The sequence below is a fragment of the Macaca fascicularis genome, chromosome 8 (genome assembly GCF_037993035.2).
Source record: "Macaca fascicularis isolate 582-1 chromosome 8, T2T-MFA8v1.1".
Taxonomy (NCBI): Eukaryota; Metazoa; Chordata; class Mammalia; order Primates; family Cercopithecidae; genus Macaca; species Macaca fascicularis.
The window spans coordinates 33,668,870-33,694,828 of NC_088382.1; the positions used below are offsets into that span (position 1 = coordinate 33,668,870).

The 25,959-nt window shown below is 38.5% G+C and overlaps 1 protein-coding gene across 13 annotated transcripts in view; it reads left to right on the forward strand.

The window, feature by feature from the left end:
• Positions 1–25,959, forward strand: part of RBPMS (RNA binding protein, mRNA processing factor) — a 188,834-nt gene that overhangs the window by 83,612 nt on the left and 79,263 nt on the right. For all 13 annotated transcript variants that reach the window (XM_074000628.1, XM_065519038.2, XM_074000627.1 and 10 more), the window contains 3 exons: positions 6,196–6,273; positions 9,282–9,320; positions 10,814–10,876. In XM_074000628.1, the coding sequence (XP_073856729.1) occupies positions 6,196–6,273; positions 9,282–9,320; positions 10,814–10,876 (180 nt within the window). The remainder of the gene's footprint in view (positions 1–6,195; positions 6,274–9,281; positions 9,321–10,813; positions 10,877–25,959) is intronic.

The window sequence follows — 25,959 nt, forward strand, 5'->3', positions numbered from 1 at the left end:
TATGTACATAATACATAATTATGTATTATGGATTTACGTATATTTCTAAATCAGTCAAGAGATATTTATAGAACATACACTCTGTGTCTAGGACTGTGTTATACACTACAAAAAACAGCCTTCAAACTCTAAAACGCCCATTGAAAGGTTTCATCTGTGAATCCACTGTGTGTTTCAAGAATGGTTTCTCCAAAAGAATGATTCAAACATATAGCACATTTAAAAGCTGCTTTGGGGGTCTTCATTTATATCTTTAAGAATATGGGTAGATTAAGAGAGAGCTAGCAGAGAGAGAGATGAATATAGCCATTAACACCATGGGTTTACTCAGAGCGTTTCAAATAAGTAACTATACACAGTCATTCCTGAATCATTAGAAGATACTTATCCTTCCCAGTGCCATGATTTTAAGAGGAACCTCAAGAGGCCAGCTCAGAGCAACTAGATGGATGACCTTAAAACCTTTATGAAAAACTAGAACGTGCACAGAAAATGCTCATAGTCTTTGGATACTATGTGTTTACCAGATGTGGCTGCTAGTTGAAAAGTGTGTGTGATTATTCTCTGTTGTGTACTGAAGTCGAGCATTTTTCTATTGCTTTTTATTTTCATGCCTAGATTACCAACAAGATTAGATGCGCTCTTTATTAAAGAGAGGGCCATTTCAAGGCCTGCTTTTGGCCTTTCTCTCCAGGGAAGCTCAAGACTGCCACAAATGACTTTACTTACTGAATCGGAGTTTATTACATGAGAAGCCGGTCAATAAAATGTCTTGCCTTTCCTAGTGGGAGCTGGCAGTGCCATTTAAGAACACGTGGCCAGTTTATCCAAATCTGACTGTAGCCTCTGTAGGAATGCTGGATAATGGCTAAGCCAAGAACACTCTTGCTCTTCTGCCCAGCACAGGATGATTTTTACTAGCATTTATTCTTTCAGTCCTATTGGGGTAAAAAGGAAGTTGAAGGTACATCTACAAATCTTTGTGAGTCCCTTTGGGACAAAACTGTCAGCAGTTTCATCTCTTGAACTTCTATGAGGCATGTTGTGTACTTGTCTAAGAAATATGTTTCCCCGTGTGTTCCATAAAGTAAACATCTGCGGATGCTAAAGGCATAGTGCCAGGCACATCTGTGTCCATAGACATTGCTGGTAAACTAAGGGCTGCTCTGGATAATGCTTTGACCTGCTGCAAAGTTCAGTTGGCGTAGTAATTCATTTGTTATTTTTGGGGAACAGTTTTGTTAATGAGTATTTCATCATGGATTTACATGCTGCTTATGCTTGTATCTTACTCTTGGGGTTTTTTTATTTACTTTGTGAATGAGCTAAGCTTTCTGTGATCACAGGCAGCCATTACATATTCAGTTTATTTCACTGACAGTAAGCTCCCTGAAGGCAGGAATCATGTCTTTATGAATTCAGTAGGCTTAGCAAAGCCAAAACTCTGAAGTGCCCTTTAGTGGCTCAGATGAAAAGTATGATGGTAATATACTTTTTAGAGTAGGGAAACTAAAATATTTTAAAATATTTCTGTGATTCCAGGCCAGGCACGGTGGCTCACACCTATAATCCCAGCACTTTGGGAGGCCAACACGGGCAGATCACCTGAGGTCAGGAGTTCGAGACCAGGCTGGCCAATATGGTGAAACCCCATCTCTACTAAAAATACAAAAATTAGCTGAGTGTGGTGGTGAGCACCTGTAATCCCAGCTACTCGGGAGGCTGAGGCAGGAGAATGGCTTGAACCTGGGAAACAGAAGTCTCAGTAAGCCAAGATGGCGCCATTGCACTCCAGCCTGGGCAACAAAGCGAGATTCCATCTAAAAAAAAAAAAAAAAAAATTTGTGATTCTAGATCCCAGTCACCATAGAAAAGCATGAATTTGATCTTCAGGAAGCTATTTTTTCCATTCATTATTCATGATTTTTTTAAAACTTGCTTGATGACTTTCCTAGTCTGAGGAGGTCTCTAGGATTCCAAGCACATTATGCTCTTGGATTTAAGTGACCTCTAGTTGGAATCAAATACATAATGTAAGTATTCAGAAATTATTTCCCCCTTGTCAGTGTGTTCTGCTGGAGGAAAGAATATCTCAGTGAGTGAGATGAGATATTCTGGTAGATTTCTGAAACAATAGTGGACTTCATGAGATTCTAGGAAACCTAAGTCTCATCCATGTTTAAATAAAATGCCAAACATCTGATCTGCCTCCAGTTTGATGAACAAAACAGAGTTGCTTTGAGCCTCTTGGCATCTATGGGTGAATGGCAAACTTAGGCCTGACAGGAGCTCGGATTTTCTTTTTCCCTATGTATAGCAATTTTCTATTGAAACACTAAGATAAGAATCTCTTCACTTTCCATTATGGAATATTTACCTAAGAAAGAATTTCCTCCATAAACTTTATAATATAATATTGATATAAATATCGACTTTGTCTCTAGTCCCTTAAAGAAAGGGAGGTAATAAATTGAAGTAGTTCTTAACCTAATAAAATAAACTTACAGCATTTAATGCATATTTATTTTAGAAAGATGGAAAATACAAATAAGCTAATAAACATTAAAATCAGTTACTATACCATTGAGAGCTAAATGATAGAAACATTTGAGTACACATACTATAAGATAAATTTTTTTCCTTTATGAATACTTATATGTTGGCTACTTTATAAAACAAAGTGGAGCTATATATACTTTTTTCTTGAACATCATTTTTATTGGCTGTGTAGTATTTCATTGTATGATACAGATGAACTTTAATTTATATTAAGTAACCTTTTGTTGATAATCCCCAGATTTCAAGTAACCTCTGTTGGTAAATTGACGTTTATGATGCCCTTTTCTCTATAACAATGTCGTAAATAACAGTTTATTTTCTAGGTTAACTCCTCAAATTCTAATTCATATTTATCACATGGTAAGATGCACCACTAGATACATGGCACCATGACACCTAGAACGTATGTTCTGCTTACCATATCATTTTTGTGGAAATTCCTGTAATCCATTAGCACCTGGCACAGTGTCAGAGAGAAAACAGGCAGTCCCCAAAATCTGAATGCATGGGAGATGATATTCTCGCTCTGCCCAGGTTATCCTGACCAGAACAACCAAGTGGAACACATGGGGTTCACTTTCTGGACTAGGGGAGGAGAGTTGCAGGTGACAGGGTGGGCACACTGGATTAGCAGGATTTCCTCACTGTTTGTATCTTTGACACTTGTCAGCAATTCTGCCTTGGCCAACCTCATAAAGACCCCCAGGAACTTGTTTATCTGGTGACAAAGTTGGGGGTATTGGAAGTGAGTATGCAAAAGATACAGAAAACTTGAGCAACAAACTTCACCTAATTGATACTTATAGATCATTCCACCCAGCCCCAGCAGAATACACATTTGTTTTAAGTGCACACAGAACATTTACCATGTTCTGAACCATAAGACAAGGAATTGATGGGCATAAAAAAAAGCATGTACCTTTCATATATAGGCATTCCACTTCTAGGTGTTTATCCAAAAAGAAAGAAAGTATACATCCATACAAAGATTTGTACATGAATGTTCAAAGCCATTTTATTTGTAAAAGCCAAAGCTAGAATAACCCAAATGTCTGTCAGCATGTGAATGGATAAACAAACTGTGGTGTATCCACACTCCAGAATACTTCTCAGTAATAAAAAGGAATAGACTGTTGATACATTCAACAACATAGATAAATCTCAAAGTAAATTTCACTTCATGCTAAGGGAAAGAAGCCAGATGAAAAACATACTCTATGGTTCCCTCTGTGTAAGTGTTTGAAGCATATATATAAAGAGACCAGATCTGTGATTGCCTAGGAATGGAGAATGGTGGGACAGAGTGAGAGGAAGGATTAAAGGGGCATGAATAAACTTTTGGTGGTGATAGATTGTCTTGGTTGTGATGTTTCTTAGGTTATACATATCTCAAAACATAAAATCGTACACTTTCAAGATGTGTAGTTTATTATATATCAATCATAACCTCAATAAAGCTGTTTATAAATCATAAAATAAGGCATTCAGAATTCTGGGGCTATTTACATCATTATAGTGTTTATCAAACACACATGCAAATGGCATGACATTTTACTGGGTACTGTGCTGGGTCAGTAAACAGGCCTTGCTTGGTGATTCACACTTCTGTATAACAATAAGCAATGAAAAGTGTTGGGAATCTCACAAAAAGCCTAAAGCTAGACGAGGTGGCTTATATCTGTAATCCCAGCACTGTGGGAGGCCAAGATGGGCGGATCTCTTGAGCTCAGGAGTTTGAGATCAGCCTGGGCAACATGGTGAAACCCCATCTTTCCAAAAAATTAGCCAGACATGGTAGCACACTGTCTGTCTGTCTAATATTCTCCCTGTCTTTCACTGAGGAAAAATCTTCCATGTATATACATGGTTGACAATTGAACAGTTGAGCATCAAGTTTTCAGTTTTGTTGCATCCGTGTGAGTAGAGAAAAAGAAATAGAAAATATGATAATTCAGTAGCTACTCCTTGCCTATTGAATCAAGATCAAATTCCTGAGCCAGTGACTTTTGATGTTTTGTGTGGTTTGACCCCAAGCTTCTTGTTTAGTTTTGGCTTGCCCTTTCCCGAGAATGTATTTTTTCTTCCTCTACTTCACTGCCTTGGTGAATGCTTTTCTCTGCCTGTGATTCTTAGGCATCCCACCTCATCTTTTGGCTCTATTTGGTAAATGCCCATCCTTTAGATTCTTATTCGGATGCTTTCTCTGGTGTTTCCCCTGTGTTCTGTATTTTAGTAGACACTAAGCACATAGTGTACACCCTACACTATATGTATTTACATATGTGTCTTGAATGACTTTTATTAGTGGCACCGTGGCCAGGTACCTTGGTCATGGTAGGCCTATGTGTTGATTGTGCCTTAAACACAATGGGTGGAAGGCAGTATAGTGATTCCTCAAAGATGTAGAAGCAGAAGTACCATTTGACCCAGCAATCCCATTACTGGATATATACCCAAAGGAATATATGTCATTCTGTTAGGAAGATACATGCGCGTATATGTTCATTGCAGCACTATTCACAATAGCAAAATCATGGAATCAACCCAAATACCCATCAGTGATAGACTGGAGAAAGAAAATGTACACATACACCATGGAATACTATGCAGCCACAAAAGGGAATGAGGTCATGTCCTTTGCAGGGACATGGATGGAGCTGTAAGTCATTATCCTCAGCAAACTAACACAGGAACAGAAAACCAAACACCACATATTCTCACAAGTGGGAGCTGAAGGATGAGGGCATAGGGACACATGATGGGGAACAGCACACATTGGGCCTGTCAGGGGCTTGAGGGGAGGAAGAGCCTCAGGAAGAACAGCTAATAGTTACTGGGCTTAATACCTAGGTGATAGGTTGATCTGTGCAGCAAACCACCATGGTATGTGTTTACCTTTGTAACCTGCACATCCTGCACATGTACCCCAGTACTTAAAATTTTAAAACAAAAAAACAAAACAAAAAAACGCAATGGGAACGATAGTTAGTGAGGTTGGCCCTGCTGTTTTGGAACCGAACAGATGCAGAATTAATGCATTTTGGTTACTATTTAGGTGCATTGGGCTTAACTGTACTTTTACATTTATTAAAGGTATTGTAATTAATGCCTATGAGGAAAGCAGCAACAAAAAGCAAGCAGGAGGAAACAAATTGTTTTTGTATTATTTTTGAAGTACATTATATTGACCATATATTTAGGGCAGAGGAGTGGCAGAGTTACTGTGCTCATGTCATTTTTTTCTTAAGCTAATATTTAAATTATATGGAACCTTCCCCCATCCTTCACATTTTTATAACTGTGCAATGTCTAGTTGGGAAAAGTTAGCTTGTAAATTTAAATCAACTAGATGTAATTCACTCTGAATAATTCACATAGAAATATTCAAGTGTTGGCTTAGGGAATGTACCTTAAGATAACACAGAAAGCTGCATCTCCCCTAAAATTTAAAAAGGAAAAAAAAAAGAGTTGGTTTAGTGGCATCTTAACAGTGAAGTATTCATTGTATCATGGAAAGAGCATGAATTTAGTATGAGTTGTGGAACATTTGGAATAACATGTTTTTGAGATTTCAGGTGAGAGTTAACTCTCTGGAGTGTCCACACCCTTGATCACTTCCTAAATTTATTTTTCCAGGTCCGGACCCTATTTGTTAGTGGCCTTCCTCTGGATATCAAACCTCGGGAGCTCTATCTGCTTTTCAGACCATTTAAGGTACCTTTTTTATCTTTCAGAAATTATAAAATGAGACAAAAGTCTGTATGCTTCCTGAGGGCTTTTTGGAGCAAGAAATGAAATATTTGAGAAAGCACTTCATAAAGAGATGTTTTTAAAAGGTTAATGAGTAAAGGAGATTTAACAACTGAGTTCTAATGTATAGTCTCACTTGGGATAATTACATAATTACATATTTATATTTCAAATGCAATAATGTTAGTGAAGATTTATTCCTAATTTCATATCTTATTATTTGAAATAGTACTGTTGATACTGTTCTTCAGAAATGTAAATAGGTTTTTATGAACTGGGTTAAGAACCTAACCATGATTATTTTTTCCATGGGAAAACTTTCAAACAAAGTAAAACAAAATTTTAAAGGATACCTAGTTATGAGTTGAGGGTCATATTTCCTGGTGTTTATTGAAATATTTAGTGCAGTTACCTGTCCTTCCTATGGAAATAAGATCACTTGATAGATACATAATGTTGCTAGGATTGAAAACTTCATAGTATATTAGACACCAAGCACTTAGAAACTATGCTGAAATAACCATGCTGCCAAGAAGAAACCTTTTGAAGGTTGGCCTTTGGAGGATAGGAGAAAGCTGGAGCTGATCGAATCGGGGCCCTGGAAGGTATATGTTCAGGGCCTATGGAAGGGCCTGGAAGGGCCTATGTTCAGGCCCTTCCCTGGAAGGGCCTATGTTCAGGAAGTCTTAAGTTGGTCAGTGTGGTTGTGATAGCAGTGCCTGGCAGGGACCGCACTTACGATTAGGTGATGGACTATCTTGATTTCTGGTTAAAGATCATCCTCATTGAAGCAGGTCCCCAGTGATAAAGGCATGACAGGTTGAGAGATAGGATTCAGCTTCTTAGGGAGAGAGAATAGGATATGACAACTAAAAACTCTTGTGTTGAGGAGGAGGAAGGAGGGTTGCGGGGGCAGCCAGTTAGACCCAACAAAGATAAAACAGTCTAGCTTATGTGCCAAGAGGGCACCATGTCATAATGGACATAACTCCACCTGACAGCCATCCCTTTAATGCAACAATAATGATGATGGCCCAGGGGAACAGAGGTCAGGTGCCAGGTCAGGTGGGAGGAAGTGAGAAAGGAGGAGAAGGTGGTGTGAAGAGAGTGCCACCTTTTATAGAATTTCCTGAGTTTCTTCTGCCGGGTTGTACTTTTATAAAAGGGACTATTTTTCTATCCTTTTTATAGAATGAAAACTTTTAAAGCAAATTGATCTTCTTAGTATATAAAATACTGTTATGTTTTGGGGTGTATAGAGAGAAAGACATTCACCAGCAAGCCCCTTACATGAATTATTAAAGTGTCGTCACAGTCTTTTCAAATGGGTGAATCTCATTTTTTCAAATGAGGAAAATGAAACTTGGAGCAGTTGAATAAATTGTGCTCAAGTTTACACACATAAAAAATGGCAGAGCCAAGATTCAAACCCAAGCAGTCTGACTCTGTCCTCTCTGTTCTGAACTATTATGTTATACTGCTTTTCTGTTTGTGACTTGAGAACACAGTATATCCCTACCAGTGGTGTTTTACTTGAGTGAAATATCCACTTGTCCTTTGCCTTCGAGACCTTCATGGTGTTTAAACCTCCAATTTTTTCAGAATAGAACACCTTGAAGAAAGGAAGAGGCAGAGCTGTGAATCATGACCTCTCTGGCCATAAGAGCTCAAGGCCTTTGAGGTGAAATGTTTATAGTAGCTAATTGGCAACATAATTCTCTGCTGGGAAGATGTAAGGATGAATCAATCTCAGCATCCTGCCCAGAAACCCTGATGATAAAGTCAGCACCCTGGTACATTCCTGACAACCCTCTTTTAATTAAAGTCCCTGGAGGCTGACCCTAGTCTGCAAATCTGTCTCTGCACTGATGTGTGTAGTGGTCAATCATGTCAAGTGGTGTGTTTTTCCCGTGTCATCCATTAATGCAAGCCACCAGCTATTGATTATTTTCAGAAATAAACACATTTTGTTATGCTTATCTTGAGGAGCCGGGAGGGTTGAAGAGAGGGAGTGAAAGGGAGGGAGTGTTTCTGTCTTTCTTGAGCATAAGCTGGAATAAAAATCCAAAGGGATTATTTTTGCATGTCCCAATCAGAATAGCAACATGAAAGCTGGTTCCTTCAGTAAGTAAGCAAAATAACTCAACAAAATTCAACATCATTGCCTGCTTAACCTTTTCTGGCAGTTTTGAAAATGTGGTCAGGGAGTTTTACCAGGTATATTTTTTTGAGACGGAGTCTGGCTCTGTCTCCCAGGCTGGAGTGCAGTGGCACCATCAGCTCACTGCAAGCTCCGCCTCCCAGGTTCACGCCATTCCCCTGCCTCAGCCTCTTGAGTAGCTGGGACTACAGGCGCCCGCCACCATGCCTGGATAATTTTTTTGTATTTTTAGTGGAGATGGAGTTTCACCATGTTAGCCAGGATGGTCTGGATCTCCAGACCTCGTGATCTGCCCACCTTGGCCTCCCAAAATGCTGGGATTACAGGCGTGAGTCACCGTGCCAGGCCCCAACTATATTCTTAATGTTTTATTGTTGTTATTTTATAGCAGATACATGACCCAATCAATACATGCTCTGACCTTCCTGTTGTATTAAATTTACCTTCTTTCCTTGCCTAGTTCTGTAAAATCCCTATTCTTACCTAGACCAAGAAAACAAAAAGATTGCTATTAACAGAGACACTCATTTTTCTACCATTGTGTAATTTCATGAAAAAAAAAAAATAGAAGGAAGAGAAACACACACAGATGAATCCATAGATTGATATTTTTTTAAAGGCCCCAAGAATGCAAACAGGTGTGTGTGTGTGTGTGCACGTGCACATGCGTGTGTGTAATTTGCTTTCCCAGATAACTTAGGAGACATTCGTAAGAGGAGTTAGGTAATCAACAAAGAACTTACTTTTACATGAACAAGATGGTATTACTACAGTTACTCTTGGCTAAACTTGGTTTTTTTTTTATTTTCAGGGCTATGAGGGTTCTCTTATAAAGCTCACATCTAAACAGGTAAGAATTTTAAACTGGCATAAAAAGATCACTTTTTTACTTTCTTCAGTAATGTTACTGGGGCTTGACATTCTTTTTTTTTTTATTCCCGTTAGAATTTGAGGGTTTTCTTTTCTTTAAAATAAAGAGTGAGATGTATTAGGAATTAGCACAGGAAAATGCTTCATAATTCTATAATCATCAGCTGGAATTTCAGGGACTGTCCCAGAGAAAGATAAACACAGTGGTATGCTGAGATTGATTTGTATGTTCAGTGAAAATAGTGGTTTATTATTTAAATTCACTTTTATTCCCAAGTCTTTCCCATTTCTTTTTATGAGGTTAAACAAACGTGTACAATCTGTGAATATCAGATAGTGAGGGATCATGCTGTCTGTCAAACCCCTAAACTAAGGCAGAGTCCCGAGTCCAGAATGGAGCAGAGAATGTACAAAATGGAAGTGGTAGTCGGTGATTCTGATAGTTCATACAAGCTTAGAGATTGTAGCTGTATACTTTTTTTTTTTTTTTAAAGCTAAACACTTGGCATACACACCTCTCCAATCACTATTCATCTCTCTGGCTCGTGAGAAGAATGATCTTGGAGGCAACCTTCTCTACTGAAAGATAGGGAGTGCAAAGGGATTATGGCCTTTCTGTATTTACTCTGAACAGCCTAATTAGGAAGATGATTTTTTGTTGTTGTTTTTTTGTTTTTGAGACAGAGTCTCGCTCTGTTGCCAGGCTGGAGTGCAGTGGCGTGATCTCGGCTCACTGCAACCTCTGCCTCCTGGGTTCAAACGATTCTCCTGCCTCAGCCTCCCAAGTAGCCAGGATTACAGGTGCACACCACCACACCCAGCTAGTTTTTGTGTTTGTAGTAGAGACGGGGTTTCACCATGTTGGCCAGGATGGTCTTGATCTCTTGACCTCGTGATCTGCCCACCTCAGCCTTCCAGAGTACTGGGATTATAGGCGTGAGCCACCCTGTCCAGCCAGCACAGGATTTTTTAAGGCATCCCTTAGGATTTGAGATAGGAATGTTCACTTTGTAATTTTGGTCATGCAGTGAGAGTTCAGGGGTTTTATCATTGTGTCATTGTATTCTTGCACTTACAGTGTACCAAAAGGTGATTCGGTTCTCTTTCCATTTTAAAAGATGAAGAAACTGAGGTACAGTGAATTTGATTTAGGAAAGTAGAGCCTCTCCAACCCAAGTTTTCCTCTATTCCCTTGTTCACTGCTGTTCACCTTTCAACCACTTCTAGATTTTTTTATGATTCTCTAAATCCCCAGCTGTGCCCTTGAAGAACTACCCTCACCATCCCTTTGATTCATGTTAGAAATTTGGCTAAGCCACTGAGTCATGATTCTTCGGGACTTGGCTTTCTTATTTCTGCCCATTGCCTGTGGTCATTTCTTTATCTTAGCTCTTCAGTTTGACGTCACCCTTGACCTAGAAAAATAGACATCGTCTGATTTTTTTTTCTTCATATTTCTCTTTTTTTCCCCAGCCTGTAGGTTTTGTCAGTTTTGACAGTCGCTCAGAAGCAGAAGCTGCAAAGAATGCTTTGAATGTAAGTACTAATGATGTAATTGTAGGGGGTTTCCATATGAGGTGGTGGGAAGTAATGGAATCTCTTTGGACGGGAAATCAAGTGGAAAGAATATGACTGCACAATCTAAGAGGGAGGGATTCATCAATTTAATTAGCCCTCTAAAGAGCTTTTTCCAAGAATTGTGATCAGAGGTGCAGATTATTAAATAGCACTCTGCTTTTTGATTGCTTTGAATGAAATGCTCAAAATATCTGAGATCTGATGATGTGGGTCTTATTTTAATCCAGCCCATCCCATCCCATGGTGGTGTGTAGTGCTGCTTTGTTTTTTCCAGAGGAGATATTTGACATGTTAGCTTGCTCATCATTATACTCTACATGACTATGCTCAGAATAGATTGAAATCCTGGCTTTTTTTATGTCATGAGGCTTTCCTTTTAGATATGCAGCATTTAAAAAAAAGAAAAACTGCTCATAGTCTTTATTCTGGTTGATTAAAAATTTACATATAAGGCTTTCCCAAAAGATGTGTGTTGTAATAGAATAAATTACAGTCATTTGTAATTGAGTAAATATATCTGTATTTGGTTTGTAGGTGTTGTTGCCGTGTGTTTTGAGACTTTTACCAGTATTGTTTTGGTGAATATTTTTCCTCCTTAATATGTTGAAAAACTAAACAACTTAAGGGGAACTAAGTTAGAGAAGGTGAAAGGAAGCAGAATGTAGTTTCAGATGCTGAGGATGAATCCTCAGGCGAAGAGTCTCAGTGAAGGCTGGCTCCATCATGCTCTAGGCAGTTGGCCTAAGTGGCTGTGAACAAGTGCTGATTGAAGCACTGTTTAGGGTGCTTCCTAGAAGGCAAGCAGCCACTTGACTGGTTGTAATACAGGTACCATTTTGGAGGCTTCTGGGAACTTGTGTCTGGCCTTTGTGTTGCTGTGGTACCTGCAGGTACCCCTGGCAGCTGCTCCTTCGAGTAGACCATGCAGAGTGCTGTTGGAGAGACATGGTATAGGTGATGACTTAGAGGTCCAAGGAAAAGTCTTCATACTTCATATAATGGTGTCATTGATACACAACCTTGAAAGGTTTTTAGACTTTGGAACAAAAATGTGTACACGCTGAGAAGAAACACCTTAATTGTTGTTGGTTTTTCATATAAAGCATGTAGGAACATCTTAGGATTCCAGAAATTCCAGAGTCCAGAATTTTTCTGGATTTGGATAAATGACCTGGTCAGAATAACTGCCTACTCACTCTGTTCCTCTCCTATAGTACAAAATATAAACCAATTATTTATTGAGCACCAGTAGTATACACCGAAGCACAGTATATAATTGAATGTTTTGATGTAACAGTTGTTTTATGATTTTTGCATTAAATACATAAAACCAGAATTTTCTCAGTATAATGATACTTTAAACTTAAAAGTAGAACCACAATTTCAATTTAGCAGTGTTTTATTTTAACCAGGTGGGTACCTTCTAAATGCAGAAATATTCTGGGTCCTCTAAGTTATGTTAGATGAAGTTTTCACCATGTTCTTTTCATTGTTCTTAAAAAGGAAGTAACAAGCAGTTGAAGCTTCAGACTTGGCTCTCATTGCTTTACTGTATTTCTCTTATGTGTATAAAGATGTCACTGACTCATTTTCTGAACAATAGGCTTTTATAGTGACCTCTCATCTGACAAGGCAACATTCCCTTAGGCGGTAGGTTGTGTTTTTTTTTTTAGAGATAACCGAAGGGTTTTGTTTGTTAGTTTGTTAAAGAATAAAGACAGACAGGGTGTTGCTGTGTTGCCCAGGCTGGTCTCCAGCTCCTGGACTTAAGAGAGATTCTCCCACCTTGGCCTTCCAGAGTGTTGAGATTACAAGCATGAGCCACGACACCCAGCCTGAAGTTTTTTTTGCTTTTTTTTTTTTTAATGTTTAAATGATAATAGTCAAAAAACTGTGTTTCCTCACCCTACTGAATACAGTGAACATAATTTCAATTTTTCTTGGTGCTCAAAGGTTATCATTACAAATAGCAGGTAATGAACCTACTGTAATATAATGATAGAGGTGTTTAACCCTGTTTGCCCCTGTGCCAGCTGGCCACAGATCACTGTTGTCTGGTCCTGAGGTCTGGTTTTAGGTTATTCTTGCACTAGGCTCCCCATTCTTTTTTTTTCACTGGCAATACGGCTTTCTTCAGCTGTATCTTCTCCTTTAATCATTAATACTCTTTGCTACTTGTGTGTTAATAACTTGGGAAGAACCCCAAATAAAACAGGTCTAATTTTGTCCTGTTCTGTGGGCCTAAGGGAAAATCCATATTTACCTGTGGAATAATGATCCCACTGCTGCCCAGAGCTGACTTATGTAAGAGTGTAAGGCATTTACTGAGCTCCTGGCTGATCTCTTGACATTTTGAACTTTTCTATGTAGAGTAGTAGAGGTGTTAGAAATCTTCCTGATGTTATAGTTAGGGAAACAGACTTGGAGGGGATGGATGATTCACTTATCATGTGTAGGTTTAGAGCTCCAACTAGGAGGCAACTAAAAGTAAACTTCCTGCATCTAAGCCTTGTCCATTTTATACATCTTTTTGCTTGCTTTGTACATGGGATGTTGCTGCATTTTTCCTTGTGGCAGTTAAAGACTGTTTAATTCACAATGTCCAGGACAAATGTCCACTGTAAAGTTCAGTGTGTGACCATGGAGCAGACCCATTCAAGGTCATGTATTTAATCATGAAGCCCAATAGGTATATTCTTTGTGACCCAACATATTAGGCTCTTTTCAGGGTCATCTTTTCTAATTGACGAGTTAAAAACATATGATGCTTGTAGCCATTAAAAGTTTTCTTCTCTCATGTCATCTGTCCAGGGTTCTCTTAACAACATTTTCTTATTTTCCTTTGGAGAGAGAATTCAATGTTGTAATGTTTTGTTTTATTCCACTATTGAGAAACATATGCTTGAATCCAGTAAGTTTCCCTGTGTAGAATAGTTTATTGTTACGAACCACTTCTCCATGTTTACTTTCTCTTTTTGTTGTTTCTGTCTTGATTGCTGTCTGGTTCAGTTGTTAGTATTAATGATTAGTCTTTTCTCAAAATGACTGATTTTTAAAATCTATTTTCTTCCGTTTTTGGACTGGGCTTCAGCCATTTTGATAATTGTATGAAAAAACATGCTCAGATTGAATTAAGTTGTAACTGAACTTTTTATCAGGGAACTACTCAAACCTTCTAAAGTTAAATACAGCACGTTTTGTTTCTATAGCAAAAAGTCCCATGTTAGGCAAAGAATAACTCAAACCCAGACTTCTTTTCGGGTTATCTTTGGTCTCATTAATCCACATCATTAAAAGCCCCATCCATTCTTTAACCTGGCAGCACAATATCTGACCTATTCTTTGTCTTTAACTCAGTTTGTAATTTCTGTACCTGTTTTGAATTTCCAAGCTAAAGCAAGGGGGCACTGAAAATCTTAAGTATCAAATTATTTTTAGGACTTGTTTATAATTTTGGAAGGTAAATCAGATGCACTACTATAGGGAGTTAGCTAGATGTAGGAGAAATTCTGACTTGTGGAAATGTTTAAAAGGAATACGGAAGCAGAGCATGTGGAAAGGTGAAGATCCCCAACAGATGTGGGAGTAAACCATCTGGCTATTCCCAGCAACTGTGAGGACTTCAAACTGTCATTATTGTCTAGTAGGAATCTTGTTTTTATAAATAAGAATGATTTGTAGTTAACCTTCAATTCAGGCTTACGCATGATCTCTGCTAATGTAGAGATCTCTGTAATGACCTGTTTTGGCGTTGTCTTGTCTTACTGGTGTCTGGAAATGGGCCATTACTTTAAAAAGTTGTGAACTCTTTAGTATATGTGCCATTCATTTGTTATCCTTCCTTTCCTGATTTTGGATAGTTGTTATTGGGCTAGGTTTTATCTTAGACTGAATTAAGTCACGTGAGAACTAGAGAAGTCTGTGTACATCACTACAAATTGCCTTCCTAACCAAAATTGCTTAGGCTAGTGTAGTAATTAGCTTTACTCTCAAACTGTGCTCATTAATCTAAGTGATCTCTAATTATCAGTGAACCTCCAAGTTCAGTGTTGTTTTTCTTCCAGATAGCTCTTGAGATGTAATTTGCATATGATTCACCCATTTTAAAAATATAATGGCTTTTGGTATATTACCTTATTTTTTAAAATTACGGTAAAATACATTAAAAATGTTGCTATTTTAATGACTTTTAAATGTACGCTTTCTTGGCATTATTTACGTTCACCATGTTGTGCAATCATTACCACTATTTTCAAACTTTTTCATCAACCCAAGCAGAAACTCTATAGCCCTCATGCAGTAAATACCTCCCCATTCTCCCTTTTCCCCAGCCCCTGGTAATCTCTAATCTGCTTGCTTTCTCTGTGAATTTGCCTATTCTAAATAATGAAATATTTTTTTTTTTGCTTCTGGCTCTTCTTCTTAGCATAACATTTTTGAGATTTATCCATGCTGTGGCATTTACCAGAATCGAATTCCTTTTTATAGCTGAATAAAATTGTATTATATGGATATGTACATTTTGTTTATCCATTCATTTGTTGATGGATGCTTAGATTGTTTCCACCTTTTGACTATTGCGAATAAGGCCACAGTGAACATTGATGTGTAAGTATCTGAATCTGTTAAAATTCCTTTGGGTATACCTAGGAGTAGAATTTCTGGGTCATGTGGTGATCATTATGTTAGCTTTTTATTTACTTTGGTTTGTAATTGTTTTCCATAGTGGTTGCACCATTTTGCATTCAAAACTTGTTTCTGTTTTTAAAATTATAACCATTCTAGTAGATATGAAGCAATCGTGGATTCTTGCTAAATGCTTTTTGACTGATTTTAATAGTAGATTTGATTTCTGTAGGAATTTCACATGACTTAAAATGTTTCTTTTAGCAGGGACAAGTAACATTTCTGTGACAGTTCTAAGTAATGGAACTGCCTTTGTTTTACTTATTAATAAATAACAGAAACGGGAAAAACTCAACCCTTGTATTACTCTTATAATGAGACAGAACTTGAAGGAAAGGTATTTTGTCAGGGTCTAAATAGATTTTGGAATAAAGAGTTGAAAAGCAGTTTTGTTTAAAAGAGGTAAAATGGCTGCCACTCAGACTTCCATTGCAAAGAAACCTTAATAATAAATGGAAAAATTGTATCTAAACTAAAAATATATAAAATATTAAATTATTTCTTGACTGTTGAAAAAATTTGATACAATAGTATTTGCAGTTAAGAGAGAATTTTAGAAAACTTTAATAATTTGTAAGAAAATGTGCTGAGAAAAGACTTGATAGTGTCAGATGTTGAAAAAACAGCTGATATGATCAGGAAAACTTAGCCCTTTTTTCATTTCCATAAATTCCTGGCATTCAAATAAACACTACAGTTATTTATAAATATCACAGTGATTACCGTCTCGTACATAATTCGTTATATTAAATAGTTTGAGCTTTTCAGCTACCAAGGTTCTTTATAAGTAGATATAATTAATTCATTAGTTCTATACCAGGTTTCTCATTTGTGAGGTGGAGGTATTATTTACTTCGAAATGGTAAAGGGAAAACAAGCAAAAGCATTTGCAAATGCTCTGTAAGTAAACCTATACCATGAATATATTTTCTTGGCCAGAAGTACTGGGACAGACCGTTAAGTATGGAGGGGATACCAGAGCAGTTAAGACCTGCACTGGCTACACAAACATTTCAGCTTGGTTAGACAGTCTCTGTTTCCTGTGTTACAGGTTTTCCTGACAGCCTGTGCAAGTTAGGACTTTTGATCTTAATATTTGTACAGCTTGTGAGTTAGGTGAATTATTTCCACCAAACAAAACTTTTTACAAATATAAGCGTCCAGATGGCCTAGCTCAACTCCGCTGGCCCCCACTAGACACTATATCAATATGTTTCTTATCAGTTTTGAAATTTTCTCCTTAAGTTTCATTTAGCATATTGCTGAAAGTGGGTTAAAGAGGCCCAATTAGTAAGATCCCAGCTGGGACTTTTAGATGGGAAATATGCAGGATTGCCAGATGAGATCATGGGCCTGATCTAGTGTTTATCTGTTAAATCTGTTTATAACTGCTTAACTCTTGACTTGCAGACTTTTAAGGCAGCCATTTGACGTCACAGGGTTGGGAACTAGGCTTGTGCCAGTATAAAGCTGCTGTGATGTGGGGCCATTGGGCCCTTTTGTTGTTTTTCTCAGCTATGTGCATGCACTTTGGAGCTTGACAAACAGCCGTATCCAGTGAACTCCCCGCAAAGAAATTTGAAATGGACTCACCATGAAAGGCATACCACCAAAAGTGACTCCTAACCCATGTACAATTCAGAAAGAAAGCACTAGTTAACAAGTGCCCACTGAGTGATTATTTAGTTCTAGAATCTGCTCAGATTTTCTTTGTTCTGGCTCTGTTCTCTTCATGGTGGCCCTGCAATTTTTGGATGTTATAAAACCTCCCTACGATTATAATAGCACGTAAGTTAAAAGTTAAAAACAAATGAAGATGCATTTATTTAAGTAGTCTTCAATTTTTTCCTGAAGAAGAGTAAGTTGATTATTTGAATTTATGAAGCATTTACTTAGGAAACTAGAAAATTAAACACTAGTGAAAGAACCTTGCCAGGCACAGTAGCTCATGACTATAATCCCAGTACTTTGGGAGGCCGAGGTGGGCGGATCACCTGAGGTCAGGCATTCCAGACCAGCCTGGTCCAACATGGTGAAACCCTGTCTCTACTGAAAATACAAAATTTAGCCAGGCATGGTGGTAGCCTGTAATTCCAGCTACTCCGGAGGCTGAGGCACGAGAATCACTTGAATCTGGGAGGCGGAGGTTGCAGTGAGCCAAGATCACACCACTGCATTCCAGTCTGGGTGACAGAGCGAGACTCCATCTCAAAAAAAAAAATTAATTAATTAAATTAATTAATTAATTAAACAGGATTCACCCCAGGTCTGTATCCAGTGCTCCTACTCTTTACTAGGCTGGCCAACGTGGTGAAACCCCGACGTTACTAAAAATACAAAAAGAAAAAACCAAAAAATTAGCTCGGCACCATGGTGGGTGCCTGTTATCCCACCTACTTGGGAGGCTGAGGCAGGAGAATTGCTTGAACCCAGGAGATGGAGCTTGCAGTGAGCTGAGATTGTGGCATTGCACTCCAGCCTGAGCGATGGAGCAAGACTGTCTCAAAAAAAAAGAATCTCAAGGAAGTTTAAAGAAAGAAAAGTAATCAGAAATGTTAGTAGCATCCTTTCCCTGGGGAAATAGGGGGGAAGAACCACACGTTCTCACACGTAAACCAGTGTATATTCCAATGACAAGTATATGTGGAAATCTCAACTTCACCCAGCTCTTCTCTAGGTAGAACACTTCATCAGATAATTACATTACTGTGTGAAATAGCTTTCAGAATTTTCCTTAAGGCTTTTTTGAGGATCTATTTGTTTAAACTTACATCATTTTAAAACTCATGCCATTTTAAATATGATACCCCATTTGACCTCACCCTTTCTCCATGTTTTTTCAGACATTTCAGAAAGTGTTGTGGATCTAATTTGCCTCTATTGTAAATGTAAATAGAAAATATAGTTAGTGTTTTTGGAACATGAAGTGCAGAGTGAGTCTTTTGCTAGATCTTGTTTTGGCTGCTAAGATGCCAAGCCAGTTTTAGAACCAAGAAGTCTTAATGTCTTGACTGTCTTGACATTACTGATGGTTCTGCAGGACAGCACATTTTGGCAGCTTAAATCACTGTCGTCTTTGTTCTCTTTTACTTTTAGTGAATGATCGCATCATCACAATGACTAGGGTCTTCAGAGTTCCCTTTCACACACTGGCTTAATGCTCCTGATAATCCATAAGGATTTGAACTTCTGCTGCGCAAAGCTAGAACCCTTGGTCTTACTCTGTAACTGGAATGCATTAAAACATTTTAAAACCTGGCTGGGCGCGGTGGCTCAAGCCTGTAATCCCAGAACTTTGGGAGGCCGAGGCGGGCGGATCACAAGGTCAGGAGATCGAGACCACGGTGAAACCCCGTCTCTACTAAAAATACAAAAAATTAGCCAGGCGCGGTGGCGGGCGCCTGTAGTCCCAGCTACTTGGGAGGCTGAGGCAGGAGAATGGCAGGAATCCGGGAGGCGGAGCTTGCAGTGAGCCGAGATCGCGCCACTGCACGCCAGCCCGGGGGACAGAGTAGACTCTGTCTCAAAAAAAAAAAAAAAAAAAAAACCTTGGGGAGCCAGGTAGGACTTAACCATCTCAAAGATCGAATAAGGTGTTTTGATAGATACTGGTTAATTATTGTACTGTTTCAAGTGTATACAATATGAGGTATTTTCTTTCTTTATAATTAAATGCAGCCTTTTTTTTTTTTTGCTGTTTATAGACATTTAATAATTACATGGATGCATTAAAAAATTTTTAATGAAAATTACAAATAGTCAAAATTTTTTATATGTAAAATAAGTGAGGGAGAAGAAATAGAGTAAATGTTTATAGAATGTGAAAAATTATATAATACATAATAAATATGAAACTAGGAGAAATAAATAAAACCAAATTTTAGTGAACATGATTAGACTAATCTAGAATCTAATAGATAATAAAATCTGTTAACAAAACTAATATTTATAGAAAAATACACCATGAAGTATATTTTCAAGACTAAAATTTCTCTTCTAAAAATCTAGTGTTAAGTTTCAGTAGATAACATTTTGAAAAACTAAGTGATGCTTTGAGTAACCTGGTCATTGCATAAAAGGATATGTTTTTTTTTCCTGGCCATTGTGTAGCAAGTTAATTTTTAGGATTATTGTTTTTAATCAGAAGTTCAAAATAATTTCCCCAGAAAAGCAGTGGGGTAGAAAATTTCTACTATAAACTTATGACCAACAGTTCTCTTATATTTTGAATTTTTAAATCTGTTTTCTCCTTTATTTGCCTTACACAAGACATCAGTCATATGTAAATGAATGAATAAATACACAGAGTACTTAAAGAGTTAAATTTGTAAACATAGGACATGAAAATAAGTTTAGATGGAAAAGGAATTCACATCACATTACTTTATAACAAAGGAACAAAAACGTGAACTATAAAAGCATTATTTCTATGTGTACTGTCAAAAATAAAAATAAAAATACAATCCATCCAAAGTAATTTCTGTATAATGTGTCACAGAATTTAGGTATTCACTTAGAAGTCAGATGTAATAATGTCTAAATAAAAGAACGTTGAATATAAGGCAGAAACGGTTATTTAAGATTACAGGTCATAGATACACCTCTGTGGAAAAGGCAAACAACCAGGTGTGAAACAGAATCTGACTCTTCACACATCTTAGAATGCTCTATAAATGAGTGACAAAATGAATGGAGGAAAGGCTTTTAGGCTTAGGGATGACCCTAGGTAACTCTAGCAGGAAGATGTTGATTTTAACAAAATTTCACCCTGTCCCCTTGATTTATCTGTAGAGGTGTTTACCAAATTCTGAAAACACGCTTGAAACTATTCTTAAAAATTTTAATACACTGACATTAAAAACATAGTGTGTATTTGATGGTAGGGTGATTTTATGTATTTCTGCATAACATCAAGTGTTAGTGAGTTTGTACTGTAAAAAGGCACTAAATTTGTTAATTGAAGCTAAGAAGAGAACAATGGAAGTATGTCTTCTTGATAACCAGTCATGAGGGTATCTGAATCCAGCTGACCTGATTTATATCCAGGCCCTGTCACTTTACTGATTTGGGGGCTCTTCTTCAAGCCTTGATTTTCCTTCCTATGCTGTTGATCGTGGCCACCTCAAAGGGTAAGAGGATCAAATTAAATGAGATGGTGGGTGTTTTCGTTGGTTTTTGATTTTTTGTTGTTAAGATGGGGTCTTGTCCTGTTGCCCAGGCTGGAGTGCAGTGGTGCGATCATGACTCACTACAGCCTCAACCTCCCAGCCTTAAGTGCCCCTCCAACCTCAGCCTCCCGAATAGCTAGGACCACAGCCACATGCCACCAGGCCTGGCTAATTTTTTTATGTTTTGGAGAAGTGGTGTCTCTCTGTGTTGCCCAGGCTGGTCTCAAACTCCTGGCCTCAAGTGATCTCTCAGCTCAGCTTTGCAAAGTGTTGGGATTACAGCTGTGAGCCATTGCGCCTGACCAAGATGGGTATTTTTAAAGCCATTGGCATTCAATAATGGTAAAAATGCTGATAATTAATGATAATGACAACCTTCACAAAGGACTTTTTTATTCCTAAAGTTTCTTTTTCTCTTTTCCTTTTCCTTTTTCTTTTCGCTTTTCTCTTTTCTTTTCTCTCTTCTCTCTTCTCCTGTCTCCTCTCTTCTCTCTTCTCTTCTCTTTTTTCTGAGACGGAGTCTCACTCTGTCACCCAGACAGGAGTGCAGTGGTGTGATCTCAGTTCACTGCAACCTCTGCCTCCCGGGTTCAGGCTATTCATCTGCCTCAGCCTCCTGAGTAGCTGGGACTACAGGAGCGCACTGCCACACCCGGCTAATTTTTGAGTTTTTAGTAGAGATGAGGTCTCACCGTGTTGGTCAGGCTGGTCTTGAACTCCTGACCTCGTGATCTGCCTGCCTCGGCCTCCTACAGTGCTGGGATTACAGGCGTGAGCCACCATGCCTGGCTAAAGTCTCTTTTTCCGTATACTGGTTTTTAAAATAATTTTGGTGGAACCCCAAATTCCAGTGTATTCAGAGTATTTCTAAACATTGACTTATAGTTAATGGCAAAATTATTCATCCTTCCTTTCTTGGAGCTCATCAGGGAAACACAGTTGCAACGTTATCCTTAATATTCTTAAGCCAATGAAATATTGTAAGCCAAACAAACACATCCTCATCTCCATTTTATTCTATCTTAATTGTGCACATCTTTCTCCATTTCAAATTCTAATTGAATCTCTGTTTCAAAGACCCAAAATCCTTTGATTATGATGTTTCTTTAGCAGCCAGTGAGATTCCTGACTTAAAGGGTTTTTCTTTTTTTCCCTGAGACGGAGCCTTGCTCTGTTACCCAGGCTGGAGTGCAGTGGTGCAATCTTGGCTCACTGCAACCTCCGCCTCCAGCGTTCAAGCGATCCTCCTGCCTCAGCCTCCTGAGTAGCTGGGATTACAGGCGCGCGCCACCACGCAGTGCTAATTTTTGTATTTTTAGTAGCGACAGCGTTTCACCATGTTGGTCAGCTGGTCTCCAACTCCTGACCTCATGATGCGGCCACCTTGGCCTCCCAACTGACTTAGAGTTTATTGTATAGATAAGCCTTTTTGCAGAAAGGGAGAAAGTCAGCCTCAGTTTGGTTAGATCACTAGTAATCTAATTGCAAGGATTCATTAGAGGAAGAACACTGATTTCAGTTGTTTAGAGGCGAGATAGGTTTTGCCTCACTTTGTTTTGGCTCCCTATGCAGCACAGGAAGTACTTTGCAGTGAACTTCCTAAGTTTGGACTTGACTGTTTACATTCTTTTCAATTAACTTGTCCCTTCAGCCCCAAGTTCTTGGTTAGAAGGAGCTTGCAAGCCATTTGATGGTGTGTGTTAGAGGTGTTTTAACAATCGGGTTAAGGAGCAAATTTACCTGCTTTCCTTATTTCTGTATTCTTATGAAATTCGTCAGCGACATCTCCCCCAACCCCTACTGATTAATTTAGTAAATGGTATTAGTAAATGATGTTGAGGACCAGTAAATAATATATTGGTATAAATGGCTCATTTTTATCCTTAGTGAAATTAAGGATATAAAACCATTGACTTATAAAATTATTTGTATTTTTTAAATGTAATACAGCTTTTTCTTTCTAAAAATTTGTTATTGTCAAGTTGTACAGTTTGAAAATTAGTAACTAGATCGAGATAGTGATTATCTTTGGGGGAGGGGGAAGAAAACAAGAAAATGCACATGTTTTCTACTTGCTCTTGGTGTTTAACTTCATTAACGTTACCTAAACTTGGTTGGGCACACACAGGGTGGGAGGCTTCACTGGATCCTCTTGGGGGCTGGGGGGTTCATTACTAAAATAATGGAGAGCAGAAACGGGATTGTGAAAATATACTTGGAGGCCTAGTGTGGTCTATGTCTGATCTTTAAATAGAAACCTTCTCAAAATGGTTTTGGAAAGTTTAGGCAACTGTGTTTTTTTTTTTTTTTTTTTTCCCCAATTGTAGAGTTTGTTTATGTCAGTACTGCTTTCTCTCCTCCTCCTACCTCTTTTTTTTTCTTCTGCACCAGCCACTAATAAAAGGTCAAAGTAAACTTTGCAGAATGATCCTTAAACATATACAGAAAGTTAAGATAGGTCCTCAAATGACCTAACAAGCACTTAAGGTGAAGCTAAAAGAAGAGCACATTAAATGCATTCTCTTAGTCTGCCTACCTCACAAGTGGGACTTACTTTTCATGTGCTTTTCTATGTAGACACAGACAACCCCACCCCACCCCACCCCCGACAGAGTTTCGCTCTTGTTGCCCAGGCTGGAGTGCAATGGCACAATCTTGGCTCACTGCAACCTCTACCTCCATGGTTCAGGCAATTCTTCTGCCTCAGCCTCCTGAGTAGCTGGGATTACAGGCATGTAGCACCATGTCTGGCTAAGTTTTGTATTTTTAGTAGAGATGGGGTTTCACCATGTTTGTCAGGCTGGTCTCTAACTCCTGACCTCAAGTGATGCACCTGCCCCTCCCAAAGTGCTGGCATTACAGGTGTGAGCCACCATGCCCAGCCGACACGCTTGTTTTTTAAAATAATTCTCTGAGACTTTTTATGTTACACAGTGTTAATCATTCAGCTTATCTTTGAGTGCATAAAGCACTTTCACACATGCATGCATCCATTGTCTCATTTTGCCTGATATGTGCATAATATGTATTAGATGCAAAAGTAGGTTGATCTTCTTTTCAATAAATTAGAAGATTAATGTGCAATTATGTATAATTAGTCCTTTCTTTAAAGAGCTGACACCACACTTGTCAACACCAGTAACCCTTTGACTAAAAAAAAAATACCGCATTTATCTTTAAAGGATCTATATCGTCATCTACTAATTGGATACGAAATTAGTAAGTATTTCAAAACCCATCCCTTCCCAGTTTAATCCTGGGTTTTGTACTGGCAGAAGCTGTGTAGGCACATATGTGGCCCTTATGAATGAAAGTGATTCTCTCAATTTGCTGTCACTAGGAAAAGAGATACAAGCTATTTTTAAAGCTGTAATAGATAATGAATTTGCACATAAACCCCCCTACTTTTTCATTGGCTGCACTCTGTAACTGGGTGTGTATTTTCTAGACTGGCCTGTTTCAGTAATATAGACTGGCTTCTTTAAGAATAAGGTTGTGATTTCTTTTGTCTGTTTTATTGTTGTTTTCTTTTTTTCTTTTTGGTGCCAAATTCACAGATTTAAGCCTATGATCTGAGCTTTACAGAGATGAATCACGTAATCCGGAAATCATTTACATGTTCACATTGACAGGGCATGATTTCTATGCCACATTTCTGAAATTTTTGATGTGGCACCCATAAGGCTTTAGTGAAATACAGGGAAGTGCTTTGTTGAGGCAGACCCACTATTGATTTCCCAAGTCAGTGAAGTTGGCCATCAAAATTCTCAAGTTTCTTTGGTGTCACTTCACAGTGACAGACATCAGACTGGAATGTCTTGGGCCAACATTAAGCCGATATGGACCATTAAAAGTTTGTTTCTAGGTTTTCCCCAAATCCTCTATCAGAGTTGAAAATTTAACTGAATTGAGAGCTATTGCCTAGGATCTGCTTCCTTGAAGCTTTCATTTTTGAGTGCCTTCATTTAGCAGGTAGCAGGAGTAAAAGACATTGATGCAAAGGGGAAAGAATGTGTGCCAATGGGTTTTTTCATTGTCCTAACAGTGAGACAGGAGAGGAGGAGGCAGTAAGGACTCTGCAATGAAAGGGACTGCTGGCAGCACCAGCCATGTTTGGTGTTTGTGCATTAAGGATTCTAAGGGATGTTTTTGTGCCGACCAGAGCAGTTGACCTGCTGCTTTACCTTCTGTTCACCTTCAGAGTCCTCGGTGTAAAAATGTGAGCATCAGGATTCCTGAGTAAGAGTACCATCTGCACTCTGGCCTATGTTTCTTTCCATGTAATAATATCTATTGCAAAGTGTCATGGTAAAATATTGCTTTAATGGGTAACTGACCGTGTTTGGCTTAGAAACAGCCCCTTCCTATCATTGTCAGGGCTCGGGTCTTCAATCATCCTTTTCAGAATGGTTTGAGAACATAGTGGCAAAAGTTCAAACAATCATGCCCTCTCAACCCTTTGGAAAATAAACTCTGCTTGACTCTGATTCTCTTGACATGTTAAAGATTACGTTTATAGCTTCTTCAAAGGCCCTGTCATGACTTTATAGTCATCCTATACAAAGCAGATTCTCCTAGGGCATGGTTATGTACATAGGGATGGTTGGCTAACACAAAAAGTAAGTGTGTGTTGTAGAAAAGAAATTAATTGAACCGGGGTGGATAGTCAAGTCAGATGGAGATTCTAGATACCTTCGAAGTATATCTGCCTAGTTCCTCCTACAAAGGGAATCCCGTTCTCTCCAATTACCAGCCAGGCCCCTAAGACCTACTCAGACTGTGTAAACCAACAGACACGGGGCAGGAGAAGCAGGACACACATCAGCTCCCTGTGGGGGAAACATGGGGAATAAAGGAAACTACACAGCATCAGACTGGATAGCAGCTCAGGTGTCCTGCTGCTTTCTCCCAGTTGGGGCAGTCTCAGAGCAGAGTATGAATCTCCTCTTTTTCTCTTTCTAAGTAATAGAAGAACCTCTCCAAAAAGGCCGAAGGAGAAGAATCCCTATTGGTTCATATTTGGAAGAGGAGCTCCATAGCTGATAAGCACTGGGCCATAGGGATTATTGTTTATCAAATGTCAGGCATTAATCTGGTCATTTACAAGATCTCATTTAATCTTTACAATGAATGCTATGAAATATGGACTATATTCATCCCCAGTTTACAGCAGAGGAAACTGAGACA